The sequence below is a fragment of the Tachypleus tridentatus genome, chromosome 6 (genome assembly GCF_004210375.1).
Source record: "Tachypleus tridentatus isolate NWPU-2018 chromosome 6, ASM421037v1, whole genome shotgun sequence".
Classification (NCBI taxonomy): Eukaryota; Metazoa; Arthropoda; class Merostomata; order Xiphosura; family Limulidae; genus Tachypleus; species Tachypleus tridentatus.
This window is the reverse complement of record NC_134830.1, coordinates 149003321-149017343: the sequence shown is the minus strand read 5'-3', so window position 1 is coordinate 149017343 and position 14023 is coordinate 149003321. Positions and strand designations below refer to the sequence as shown.

The 14023-nt window shown below is 32.1% G+C and overlaps 1 protein-coding gene across 4 annotated transcripts in view; it reads right to left on the bottom strand.

Moving 5' to 3' along the window:
• Positions 1-14023, bottom strand: part of LOC143253991 (plectin-like) — a 116420-nt gene that overhangs the window by 19593 nt on the left and 82804 nt on the right. For all 4 annotated transcript variants that reach the window (XM_076508682.1, XM_076508683.1, XM_076508681.1 and 1 more), the window contains 13 exons: positions 13889-13984; positions 13361-13491; positions 12259-12352; positions 11758-11921; positions 10336-10540; positions 9997-10125; positions 9493-9570; positions 7747-7908; positions 7331-7435; positions 6828-6923; positions 6089-6358; positions 4877-4939; positions 2100-2191 (listed from right to left, as the gene is read on the bottom strand). In XM_076508682.1, coding sequence (XP_076364797.1) covers positions 2100-2191; positions 4877-4939; positions 6089-6358; positions 6828-6923; positions 7331-7435; positions 7747-7908; positions 9493-9570; positions 9997-10125; positions 10336-10540; positions 11758-11921; positions 12259-12352; positions 13361-13491; positions 13889-13984 — 1685 coding nt within the window. The remainder of the gene's footprint in view (positions 1-2099; positions 2192-4876; positions 4940-6088; positions 6359-6827; positions 6924-7330; positions 7436-7746; positions 7909-9492; positions 9571-9996; positions 10126-10335; positions 10541-11757; positions 11922-12258; positions 12353-13360; positions 13492-13888; positions 13985-14023) is intronic.

Here is a 14023-nt window from a genome sequence, read left to right as displayed (position 1 = left end):
ACAATGCAGAAATGATTTCATTTCATAAATAAATTTCTTTCTTTCTTAATCAAGAGTATGATTTTTTAGAAACTTTAAAATTATTGTGTAGCACATAATGTTATATTTATACTTTTTGACACTTCAACAATATCTGTCTGTCCACCTACACTTCTTATAATATTTATGTGTTTATGTTCACCTCTAATAATATCTACGTATCTACCTATATCTCTAACAATACCTATATGTCCAACTACATCTCTAACAATACCTATATGTCCAACTACACCTCTAACAATACCTATATGTCCAGCTACATCTCTAACAATACCTATATGTCCAACTACACCTCTAATAATGCCTATATGTCCAGCTACACCTCTAACAATACCTATATGTCCAACTACACCTCTAACAATACCTATATGTCCAGCTACACCTCTAACAATACCTATATGTTTAACTACACCTCTAACAATACCTATATGTCCAGCTACACCTCTAACAATACCTATATGTCCAACTACACCTCTAACAATACCTATATGTCCAGCTACACCTCTAACAATACCTATATGTCCAGCTACACCTCTAACAATACCTATATGTCCAGCTACACCTCTAACAATACCTATATGTCCAGCTACATCTCTAACAATACCTATATGTCCAACTACACCTCTAACAATACCTATATGTCCAGCTACACCTCTAACAATACCTATATGTCCAACTACATCTCTAACAATACCTATATGTCCAGCTACATCTCTAACAATACCTATATGTCCAGCTACACCTCTAACAATACCTATATGTCCAACTACACCTCTAACAATACCTATATGTCCAGCTATACCTCTAACAATGCCTATATGTCCAGCTACACCTCTAACAATACCTATATGTCCAGCTACACCTCTAACAATACCTATATGTCCAGCTACACCTCTAACAATACCTATATGTCCAGCTACACCTCTAACAATACCTATATGTCCAGCTACACCTCTAACAATACCTATATGTCCAACTACACCTCTAACAATACCTAAATATCTAACTACATCTCTAACAATACCTATATATCCAGCTACATCTCTAACAATACCTATATGTCTAACTACACCTCTAACAATACCTATATGTCCAACTACACCTCTAACAATACCTATATGTCCAGCTATACCTCTAACAATGCCTATATGTCCAGCTACATCTCTAACAATACCTATATGTCTAACTACACCTCTAACAATACCTATATGTCCAACTACACCTCTAACAATACCTATATGTCCAGCTACACCTCTAACAATGCCTATATGTTTAACTACACCTCTAACAATACCTATATGTCCAGCTACACCTCTAACAATACCTATATGTCCAACTACACCTCTAACAATACCTAAATGTCCAGCTACACCTCTAACAATACCTATATGTCCAGCTACACCTCTAACAATACCTATATGTCCAGCTACACCTCTAACAATACCTATATGTCCAGCTACATCTCTAACAATACCTATATGTCCAACTACACCTCTAACAATACCTATATGTCCAACTACACCTCTAACAATACCTAAATGTCTAACTACATCTCTAACAATACCTATATATCCAGCTACATCTCTAACAATACCTATATGTCTAACTACACCTCTAACAATACCTATATGTCCAACTACACCTCTAACAATACCTATATGTCCAGCTATACCTCTAACAATGCCTATATGTCCAGCTACATCTCTAACAATACCTATATGTCTAACTACACCTCTAACAATACCTATATGTCCAACTACACCTCTAACAATACCTATATGTCCAGCTACACCTCTAACAATGCCTATATGTCCAGCTACACCTCTAACAATACCTACCTTCTAAACAGTTGCACATAATTCCCATGACCCTTACCAATACCAATTGTCTTTTTATTATCAGATGAATGTTTTTTAAGATATTAAAATATGTACAATTTACTTTCTTTTTAAAATTGACTAAATTACTTATTTCATTCTGTGAATTATCTCAACAATGGACTTTTAATATTACATTCTACCATGTTGTTTATTACACATAAACTGAATGAACAAATCTACCTTTGGGCAAGATCTATAGCTTCAAAGTTTGGAGGTGGTATAACAAAGCAGACTCCAGGGACCAGTCCCTCAGTACCGGCAGAGTTGATGACCTAAAGAAAATACTCTCTCTTGAATCAAGTTCAGAGTCTCATGCATCATCAACACAAACACACGAGAATTCTTGAAGGAACATACATGTTGATAAGTTGATGATGACTTCTATGTCTACTTAATCTATAGACAATATAGTTGATATCATTACTTGGAAGATACATAAATTAAACACAACCGTAAAAACTTTCATAGCAAACAAGTTTGTTTTAAATGAAAACCTTTAAATATTAACATGTTCTGGATTGTGTTTTTACAAATATATTACATTTATCTCTACACATTTACAACCACTACAACTAACTACAGTTAGTTAGTTACAACATTTAACTCTACACATTTACAACCATTACATCTACAGTTAGTTAGTTACAACATTTAACTCTACACATTTAGAACTATTACATCTACAGTTGGTTAGTTAGAACATTTAACTCTACACATTTACAACCATTACATCTACAGTTAGTTACAACATTTAACTCTACACATTTACAACCATTACATCTACAGTTAGTTACAACATTTAACTCTACACATTTACAACCATTACATCTACAGTTAGTTACAACCTTTAACTCTACACTATTAGAACCATTACATGTGCAGTTAGTTAGTTACAACATTTAACTCTACACATTTACAACCATTACATCTACAGTTAGTTAGTTACAACATTTAACTCTACACATTTACAACCATTACATCTACAGTTAGTTAGTTACAACATTTAACTCAACACATTTACAACCATTACATCTACAGTTAGTTAGTTACAACACTTAACTCTACACATTTACAACCATTACATCTACAGTTAGTTAGTTACAACATTTAACTCTACACATTTACAACCATTACATCTACAGTTAGTTAGTTACAACATTTAACTCTACACATTTACAACCATTACATCTACAGTTAGTTAGTTACAACATTTAACTCTACACATTTACAACCATTACATCTACAGTTGGTTAGTTACAACATTTAACTCTACACATTTACAACCATTACATCTACAGTTAGTTAGTTACAACATTTAACTCTACACATTTACAACCATTACATCTACAGTTAGTTAGTTACAACATTTAACTCTAGACATTTACAACCATTACATCTACAGTTGGTTAGTTACAACATTTAACTCTACACATTTACAACCATTACATCTACAGTTAGTTAGTTACAACATTTAACTCTACACATTTACAACCATTACATCTACAGTTAGTTAGTTACAACACTTAACTCTACACATTTACAACCATTACATCTACAGTTAGTTAGTTACAACATTTAACTCTACACATTTACAACCATTACATCTACAGTTAGTTAGTTACAACATTTAACTCTACACATTTACAACCATTACATCTACAGTTAGTTAGTTACAACATTTAACTCTACACATTTACAACCATTACATCTACAGTTGGTTAGTTACAACATTTAACTCTACACATTTACAACCATTACATCTACAGTTAGTTAGTTACAACATTTAACTCTACACATTTACAACCATTACATCTACAGTTAGTTAGTTACAACATTTAACTCTAGACATTTACAACCATTACATCTACAGTTGGTTAGTTACAACATTTAACTCTAGACATTTACAACCATTACATCTACAGTTGGTTAGTTACAACATTTAACACTACACATTTACAACCATTACATCTACAGTTGGTTAGTTACAACATTTAACTCTACACATTTACAACCATTACATCTACAGTTCGGTAGTTACAACATTTAACTCTACACATTTACAACCATTACATCTACAGTTGGTTAATTACAACATTTAACTCTACACATTTACAACCATTACATCTACAGTTAGTTAGTTACAACATTTAACTCTACACATTTACAACCATTACATCTACAGTTAGTTACAACATTTAACTCTACACATTTACAACCATTACATCTACAGTTGGTTAGTTACAACATTTAACTCTACACATTTACAACCATTACATCTACAGTTGGTCACTTGAAACATTCAACACTACATTTACAACCAAAACAGACAAGATTTTCTTAAAATTCACATTATAAAAGATAATTTCATGTTGCATGTGTTGTCTAATTTTTCAGAACATCCTATAACATACCGTATAATAATCCTTCCATTTGGAACAGATAACAAAAAATTTACCAAACATCATAACATGTCTTAAATACATGAAGTAATGGCAGTCCAAGAGATTCCAGCTTTCTGAGGTATAATTGTGTCTGGGAATGAAGAACGGTGCATAAGAAACTGAAGGTAGGCCTAACGTTGTATTCGTTTACGCAATGGGTGGTAATACTACTGGTGTTGTAAATTTTACCATAAGAATAGTATTTTTATGTGATTTCACGTACAGTCTTCTACTGGTTGATCTAAGATATGAGTACACTTGTCCGAGGCACCACCAGGGTAATCAAATATAATGTGTCTACCTGCAGTTTCCTCCTTGTCATTCTTCGTTCCCAGGGAGAATTATACGTTATAAAGCTAGAACATCATATTGTCAATACGCCACACTATAACAATAAGCCACAATATCTTCAATTGTGAAGACAATGAGGATGAAGAAAACAAGAACTTGAACCATCACTGTCAGATGAGCTTTGATCCTCCAGTGCCATAAGAATGTTACAAGAATACAACTTACTTTCCATTTAATCCTCTGACTGTTGTCATGTAGCCAGCACTGTTCATTTCTTGTTAATGTCATCTGAAAACAAAATCCCTTCTTCATTCAAACCATGTTTTTTATATCAGTCCACACTTTTCTTGATTTATCAGAACCACTAGAAGTGGACTTTCCATACTTTCAAAAAAATATCAAAATTTATTTCAAATAAAGCTGAAAGTTCAACCACCAATCTTAAAAATTTTAAATTGATTTTACAAGATGAAATGTATCCAAAATAGAAGACAAGGTGAATCAGATATAGAACATTTTATATAGACTACAGTTTGTGTTGTTGTTAAGTGTTTTATGTTACAAAACAGCAATATGTCAGAACTGATAAAATTAAAAATACCAGTTAACCTTTGACACATCATTCTGAATGAACATGTTTTATGAGCAATATCAACTGAGTGGAAGAGGTAAAATCATGTCATGTATTTCAGTAGAATAAAACTGAACTTTGTCTCAAATGTTTTGTAACAGTTTTGACTGTTTAACTAAAGTTATCCAGACAAGTCTCATAAAATATAAAAATGTAAACATATATGTTTTGTATTTACTACTTTCTGCTAAATATTCTGTGAATCATGGTAGAATAGTTACTGTTCGTTCCTTTCCTTTCACAAGCTACACTGTTGGCAGAACATGTGCATACTTTCACACGCTACACTGTTGGCAGAATCTACACAAAGAATTTTTAAACTAAACAAGTTGTTATTCTTACAATGCCTGGCTTATCTTACCTTACAGATCTTAAAAGTTAAATAAGATATAAAAACAATGCCTGGTATATCTTACCTTACAGATTTAAAAGTAAAATAAGATATTCAAACAATTTCTGGTATATCTTACCTTACAGATCTTATAAGTTAAATAATATGTTATCATAAAGCAGACATTATTACAGGTGTAAACAGTTTTAGAAGTAAACACATTGCATTCTGTTTTATATTTATACAAAGTGTGTTTATTTATAGGCACTCAGGATGACCCAATAAGAACAAAAGATTTTAAAACTTGTCACAAACATAAGAAATAAAACATTGTAAACCATTCAAGATGGGCAGCTACAAACCTGAGATTTTATACCAGCCATCTCGAGAATACATTTTTTACTTCAAGTGTGTTTCTCATTATCACAAAATCTGAGAGCAATACTTTTACCGTATGTCACTAAGAAATACGTACATTAAGTTGTTTGTAAGAGCAGATTGCTGTGACTTTCAGGGGTTCCTGAAGAGGCTGTTGTCTCTGTTTGAGAGGGACTATTTCTTTGCTTCGGTTAACAAGAGATACCACTATATCCTTGTAATGAGTCATGTCTTCTTTGATATCCAACATCTGCTTCAATAAACTCTCTCCTTCGTTGATAGGAAAAGTTTTACGACTAAAAGTGGTGGTTAACTGCTCCTCAATACGAGCCAGCCACTGCTCACTTTCCTTTGCTTCTGTAAAGAACTACAAGAAGAAACCATTCAGAATCCTAACAAAACTACGATAATATAACTGTATAATGAAATGTTAAAATACTCTAGTTGCCATAAAAATATCTAGTTGGTTAGAAGTACCAAATTTCCACAAATGTAACAATTCAAACATTTTATGAAAGAAGAAAAAAAACCATCCCATAATCTGGTTAATTAACCCAAACTAACTGGTAACACAACAATTAAAACTTGACATTTGTAAAAGCTGTAATAAAGTTTCTGAATACTTTATCAACCTCAAATGGTTCCTCATCCCTCGATACTCTTTTCAACATAAATATAAAGCACTAATGTAAAGCTAAGTTAATTAAAACAATAAATATAAAACACATATTATTATTATAATTCCACTCAACTTATTATGTTGTTTAGAACAACTAACAGAAAACTGACCAGTTTTATCACACTTGGTTAAAACAATGAAAGAAACAAGACCCTACCTGATGATACACTGAAACATTCCGTAAGTGTTCGTCTAAGCATATGGTGAGTTGTAGCAACCAGTGCCACTGAGACTGCATGGCTCTTAAGTAAGCCTGTAACAAGAAATGCACTTAAAACAATTCAAAACAAAACTCTAGTACTGTTCTCGTATGTCACATATTCTTTTATGGTGGCTCTGATACTCTAAGCTCACATTTAAAAACAAAACCTAAACCAGCACCTTAACATTAAACACAAATCTAATGTAGATAACAAAAGAACGGATATTATGAGCAGCAGTTAGTAAAAAAAACACTGTCAGAAGTCTTGATTTGCGAGAAACTAATTATGATACATTTGTGTGTTTCCTTCATTTTTACACGGTCTTCTCCTTATAAACTGAAGAGGACACATGAATGTGTCACAATTAGTTTCTCCATTATCAAGACTTACATATTCTGACAGTCTGTTTCATTTGCTTTAGTGTGTGACATATTTTACAAAAAGGATGAACACTCACTTCAATACAGTCACTGGCAGGATGTTTCTGGAGTTTCAAGCTCTGGCCTCTGTCTGTGATAGCATTAAACTGAATCTCTCGTTTCTCAAGTTCAGAAGAAAATGTCTGTAACACAAAGTTTCAAATTAGGAATTAAAGTGATTGATGTTTTACACACCAAGTCCTGTCCTTACTGAATAGGAAACTCATCACAACTTAATTACTCAATTAGAATCTTTTGTTTTCATCTTTGCTCACGGCCTACAGCAATCTTTATCTGTAGAGAACAACAGAATAGCTCTCTAAGTTAAGATAAAGTTACACTGCTGTTCAGTGTACCTCACATCAGTAAACAAACACGTTTTCAACATTCTTACGACACTTTGATTTGTGAGAAACCTAATGTATTTTCAGCTTACATTTGATAAACCACTTACTTCCTGATACTGTTCTATTTCTACAATGTTCAGAGTGACTGAGTTCCAGTCTCTGGTGACTTCTACTTCCTCCTTCCTGTTCATCCACATCATCTCATTAGTAGCCGACTGAATGAAGTCTAACAATATCTCTAAATCAGTGAGACGTCTGTTGGATAAATTCTATTAAAAAAAATTGAATTAAAACAATAAATTTGTTTCACCATTGGATACGTCCATTCATTATAAAAAAATTAAAATATTATTATTATGGAACATAGTGAAAATTATTCCAAACTCTTAAGTTCACAAATGAAGTATCTAATGCTAATTAAACTGTTATATTATATCAAATCAAATGTATTATTGATGCCTCACTTTATTATTTATACATTTCTTCAACATTATCACAGCACAAACAGAATCAACAATTATACCAATAAATGTATCATCTGTACTTGTTACTTCTCTTCTGTTTCTATCATACTTGCATCTTGCAGCTGTTACATTAGCATGTTTCTCATACGTAACTGTTACACAAGCATGATTCTCACTTATACCCATTACACTAGCACATTGTTTTATCTGTATCCATTACAATAGAATGTGTGTGTGTGTTTTTCTTACAGCAAAGCCACATCGAGCTATCTGCTGTGTCCACTGAGGGGAATCAAACCCCTGCTTTTAGCGTTGCAAATCCGAAGACGTACCGCTGTCCCAGCAGGGGTCTACAGTAGCGTTTTCTTGTCTGTATCCATTAAACTTGCATGTTTCTTATCTGTTACACCGTATATTATAGCCTGCTCACATGAGGTGAGGCACAGGACCGGGTATCAATAACTATGTACACAAAAACAGTCACTCTAATGAGTGTAATACTATATATTACATGTTTAAAACAGTCACTCTAATGAGTGTAATACTGTATAATACATGTTTAAAACAGTCACTCTAATGAGTGTAATACTGTATAATACATGTTTAAAATAGTCACTCTAATGAGTGTAATACTGTACAATACATGTTTAAAATAGTCACTCTAATGAGTGTAATACTGTATAATACATGTTTAAAACAGTCACTCTAATGAGTGTAATACTGTATAATGCATGTTTAAAACAGTCACTCTAATGAGTGTAATACTGTATAATACATGTTTGGGGTTTGATGTAGTTTATATACACACACACACATACAAACATACACGTGTGTGTGTGTGTGTGTAACATGTCTCCACCAATAATAATATTTAAAATCCTGCAAATTCTAATCTGTGTTACACCTGTATATATTTCTGTTTGTCTGTGTTACTACAAGTGTCTCTGTTCCCAAAGACAGCTTTAATTACATACCTTCTATTCAAATAAGACTTTCTTATACCATTTTTTTCTGGAGAAACGAACAAAATACAGATATTTTACAATCAGCTTTACCTGTTTATGCATAATGTATGGATTCACACCTTAACATCTGTTTCATATGTTCATAAGTTATGGATCCATACTTTAATAGCTATTCCGTATGTCTGTAAGTTATAGATCCACACATTAATAGCTATTCCATATGTTCATAACTGATGGATCCATAATTTATCAGCTATTGCATATGTTCATAACTAATGGATCCACCCATTAATAGCTATTCCTTCATAACTGATGGATCCATAGCTTAACAGCTGTTTCACATGTTAATAAGTTATAGATCCACACGTTAATAGCGGTTCGGTATGTTCATAAGGTAAATTATACATATTAAGAAGCCACCTACCACAAGTTCCGAGTAACTTTTCTCAAGTTTGGTCAACAGTCTACAGTAGAAATCTTGTTCATCTCCTCTAAACTGGTTCTTAAAAAAAATTATTTTTTATTTGAATAAAAACACCCAATGGTTTTTATTTACCGAAACATTCATGAGATGTTGAGGAAATCATAATTAGTCTACAGATACATCCACAACATAAACTGAACTGTCTATTATATTTGTAATATCTGCTGTATTGATGATATAGATATATCCTTTACACTAATAATACAGATGTATCCTTTAGATTAATAATATAGATATATACTCTTTATTAATAATACAGACGTATCCTTTACATTAAAAATACAAGTGTATTCTTCACATTAATAACACACTGGTGTATCCTGTATTTTAATAATACAGATGTATCCTGTACTTTAATAATACAGGTGTATCCTTTACATTACTAATATATGTGTATCATGTACTTTAATAATATAGATATATGACAGTACAAATGAACCTTACCTTTTTAGTTCCACACTGATCGATATTTCTATGGAACTGACTGATTGCCTGGTGTTCTGTTTGGTGCTGTTCTAGTATTGATTTCACACTTGGAAGGTCACTGCCATATTCAGCAGAATGAAGAAATTTCTAAAATATAAAAGAACACAAGACAAGTTAAATATGTTAAGTTTTAATATGCTGTTTAAAACTGTACCGTTAATCAAACATCAAATACTCCTGGTAAACTTCTGGTCACTTATTGTTAAACAGCAAAATGAAGAATTAGTTTAATCTTAAATATTATTCTTATTTCTTATAATCTGTTTTTCCTATTTAAACACATTTAAGGTTACATACCAATTTACCATTCACCCAGTCCAAACATTCCTGCAAAAATTTGAAGGCTTCGTTGGTATCAACTAAGTATTGTTCATACACAACTTGTCTCTGTTTGGTAACCTGTCTTTCTTCAGATTTCACAGTACGAGTTGACAGTGGGTTTAATAATTTGGTTGTGAAAGTAGTGTGGACTGTGGTCCACCGCTGATGAAGGTTTTGGACCCTTATAAACAAAAACATAGTGCTATATAACTTATAAAGACACTAATAAACTTAGTTGAAGATCTGTATTCTAATAAATACAAATTTGTGCTCAATAACAGAGGTTCTAATAAAGAAAAACTATAATTTATAACTGCAAACTGAACAGCTGGAAGACAAATTGGACAAGATAAAAGGAATGGTACTGAAATATGACTTCCCATTTCTAACTTCAAGTGTTCCACAACTATATGAGAACTGAAACAATGCTAAAGCCAAGTTTCCTTACAACAAATATATGGTCTTGCAACATAAGGAATCAATTCCAAGGACAAGGAATATTGTGTACTAACTTAGAACACAGGTGTTTCATGACATACAAATTTCTAAAAACACACCTGTATGACCAACAGAAGAAAGGTGATATAATGACAGTACCTCTCCATGAAGAGGACATAGACATATTAAGATATACAAAGATAGACAACACTGAACTATATTAAGACTGGCTCCACAACCAGGAACAGACTATGTCCAATGGTTGAAGTCACAGTACTTACAGTGTTCCTAGGTCAGTTCAACAACCAGCAGCAGGTTATATCTGATGGTTGAAGAAATTCTACTTCCAAGGTCCACATCACGACTTGAAGGAAGATACATCTAACTGCTAAAGCATGATACTTCACATTTCTAATTACTCAAAGATAGGTAGTAGTTAAGAGGTCATATTTCATTATCACTTCTTTTCAACTGATTTAGTTTGTGCTATGACCATTCAGTTCACAGCTCTAATTCATAACTTATTAGTATCTATGCCATAAATATCCACATCTCTAAATAAAGGTTTATTAGTAGTATGCCATAAATACCTACATTTCTAATTAATGGTTTATCTTTATTACTATCTATGTTATACATACCCACATTTCTAATTAATGGTTTATCTTTATCAGTATCTATGTTATAAATACCCACATTTCTAATTAATGGTTTATCGTTATTAGTATCTATGTTATAAATACCCACATTTCTAATTAATGGTTTATCTTTATTAGTATCTGTGTTATAAATATCCACATTTCTAATTAATGGTTTATCTGTAGTAATATCTGTGTTATAAATATCCACATCTCTAACTAATGGTTTATCTGTAATAATATCTATGTTATAAATATCCACATCTCTAACTAAAGGTAAAAATCAGAGCTCTGGTGCATGACAATCAACAGTAATATTTACCTCTTACAAACTTCATGTGTTTGGTGGTAACTTCCATCTTGAAGTGACTCTACTTCCTTGAACATTGTTTGGATGTTTTCATCAATGGAAGTTAGTTCAGCTTCAATCTGATCACAGTTTTCTACAGCATTCACTGGATGAAGTCGGTGGCTCCTCACTTCTTCCTAAAACACATACAAAAATAATGCTTTTAGATATATATGTAGAACCGGGCTTGGAAGTTTACAAGAGCTCATAACTGTATCATTTTTTTCCGTTTAATTGTGTTTGTTTACTGATAAACAACACTGTATAAAGGGACAAAGATCCAAATTTCAATGTACAAACCTTCAAGTTTAACACTAAGCTGTGGAGTATAACTTTTCTTTGTCATTATAAATAAGAACCCAATAGGATCATTGGCAGGAATTCCTGTCAATTGTCAAAGGACAATTATGATGTTGTCATAGTAACAACAGTATAATGCAATGTATACATTAATAAGCTATCACCAACACCTACCTCTATCACTTTTTTCTCTATGTCGTCAATTCTTCTGTCACACTGTTTGGCTTCCCTGTGAATCTTCTCTGCAAGTCTCTGAAGCTTCTCTTGTCTAGAATAAAAGTGCAAAATAGTCAGTTTACCAAACAAATATTAAAAAGGTTTCTTCACAGATCTATTGGGTTAGCAGGTAGTTTGGATTTCATTTTTATATTTCACATGTTTCAATATCATACAGTTATCATACTACTAGCCCTGATGAAGCTAGAAATGTAAAACAATGGCTAAAGTAAAGTATATTTTTTATTGTTACTGGGAGAATAAAAGTTGTTTTTTAACTAATATTACTGCCCGAATGCTTCCTACACATTAATTATACAACAATCCAGAAACTATTTATCTCCAACAAGTAAAATATGGTGGTAATTCTGTGCTTACCTTGTAAAAGCTACCTATCTCTATTTTATTATAAAAATAAATTTAAAAAAAGTGGCAGTGAAATATTTGCTGTTAAGTGTATAAACTGCATCTAGTGATCAACTGCTAAGTACCTAATTATACACACTAGCTGATTATCCTTGGCACCAGTGCATTAAATCCATGTGTGACTTATTCATGATGCCATATCTGCACCCTAAGAATGGAGAAAAATTAAGTTTTCCTTGAAGGGAAACAGAGGCAAAACGGGAAAATCATGACCCCTATTGCAAATCTACATGCACACAGGATAAAAATTTTATGTGAAGTTGGAGGTTGTACATTGTGTGATAAAAGTTTTTCCAGTATCATATACAGAAGCAAGAGTTTCATTATTGTATGATGTATAAATGTATTTAATATCTTGCAGTTCATAAAACAGCATTAAAACAATGTTTACACTTAATGCTATATATACATATCAGACAATTCTTAATTATTAATCACAATAAAAAATAAACATTCTTAAGGATCCAGATTTCAAAAAACACATAACTATTACCTATCAATTTTTTGGACTGACAAACTAGTTAGTTTTTACCTATCCATTTCTGGACTGACTTTGTTTTTCCATAAGCTGTTCTAGACATAAAAATAAACAACTGATCTATAATTTGATATCTTTTCTTCCTGTTTCACATACCTGCTAATTTCATCACGAATCGCTTGGTCCCTACTTTGTAGAGCCAACATAAGTTGATTCCAGTTTTCCTCAATCGTGTCAAATTGAAGTTCCGTTTCTATGTCTACAGATCCAGTTTCTCTAAACGTTTTCTGAAAAAAAAATAAGTAATAACTTCATTACAGTTTCAAAATAGACAATAATACAGAATCAATTGAAATAGCTTCTTACTTAATGTTTTGCTGTCAGTAAACTTAATATTCAAAACACTTTTCAAATTAACAAACAACTGTGATACTTAATTTACACAATCTTGCTTTTGAAAGAAATATTTATAGTTCAGTACAAACAGAAATCTCCAATGAAAATATTATAAAAAACTGTCAATCATTGTCAAAACTGGTTGGAACAGTCTTTAGGAACTGTTCTATTTAAAACAGATTAATCACTATTAATAAATATAAGTTTATATTCTTTAAAGATGCTAAAATCACACAGATGTGTGAATAAAATGTGATTTTAACATTACATAGTCACAAGAAGGCCTACCTGTAGTAACGTATAGAGATGGAACAATTTTTGTTTCTCGTGAAGTTTCAATGGGATGTGTGCAACCCTAAGTTTGTTATTCTCTACTAATAGAGCCTGTAAATTACAAAAATCAAGCTAACTGTTCATCAAAAG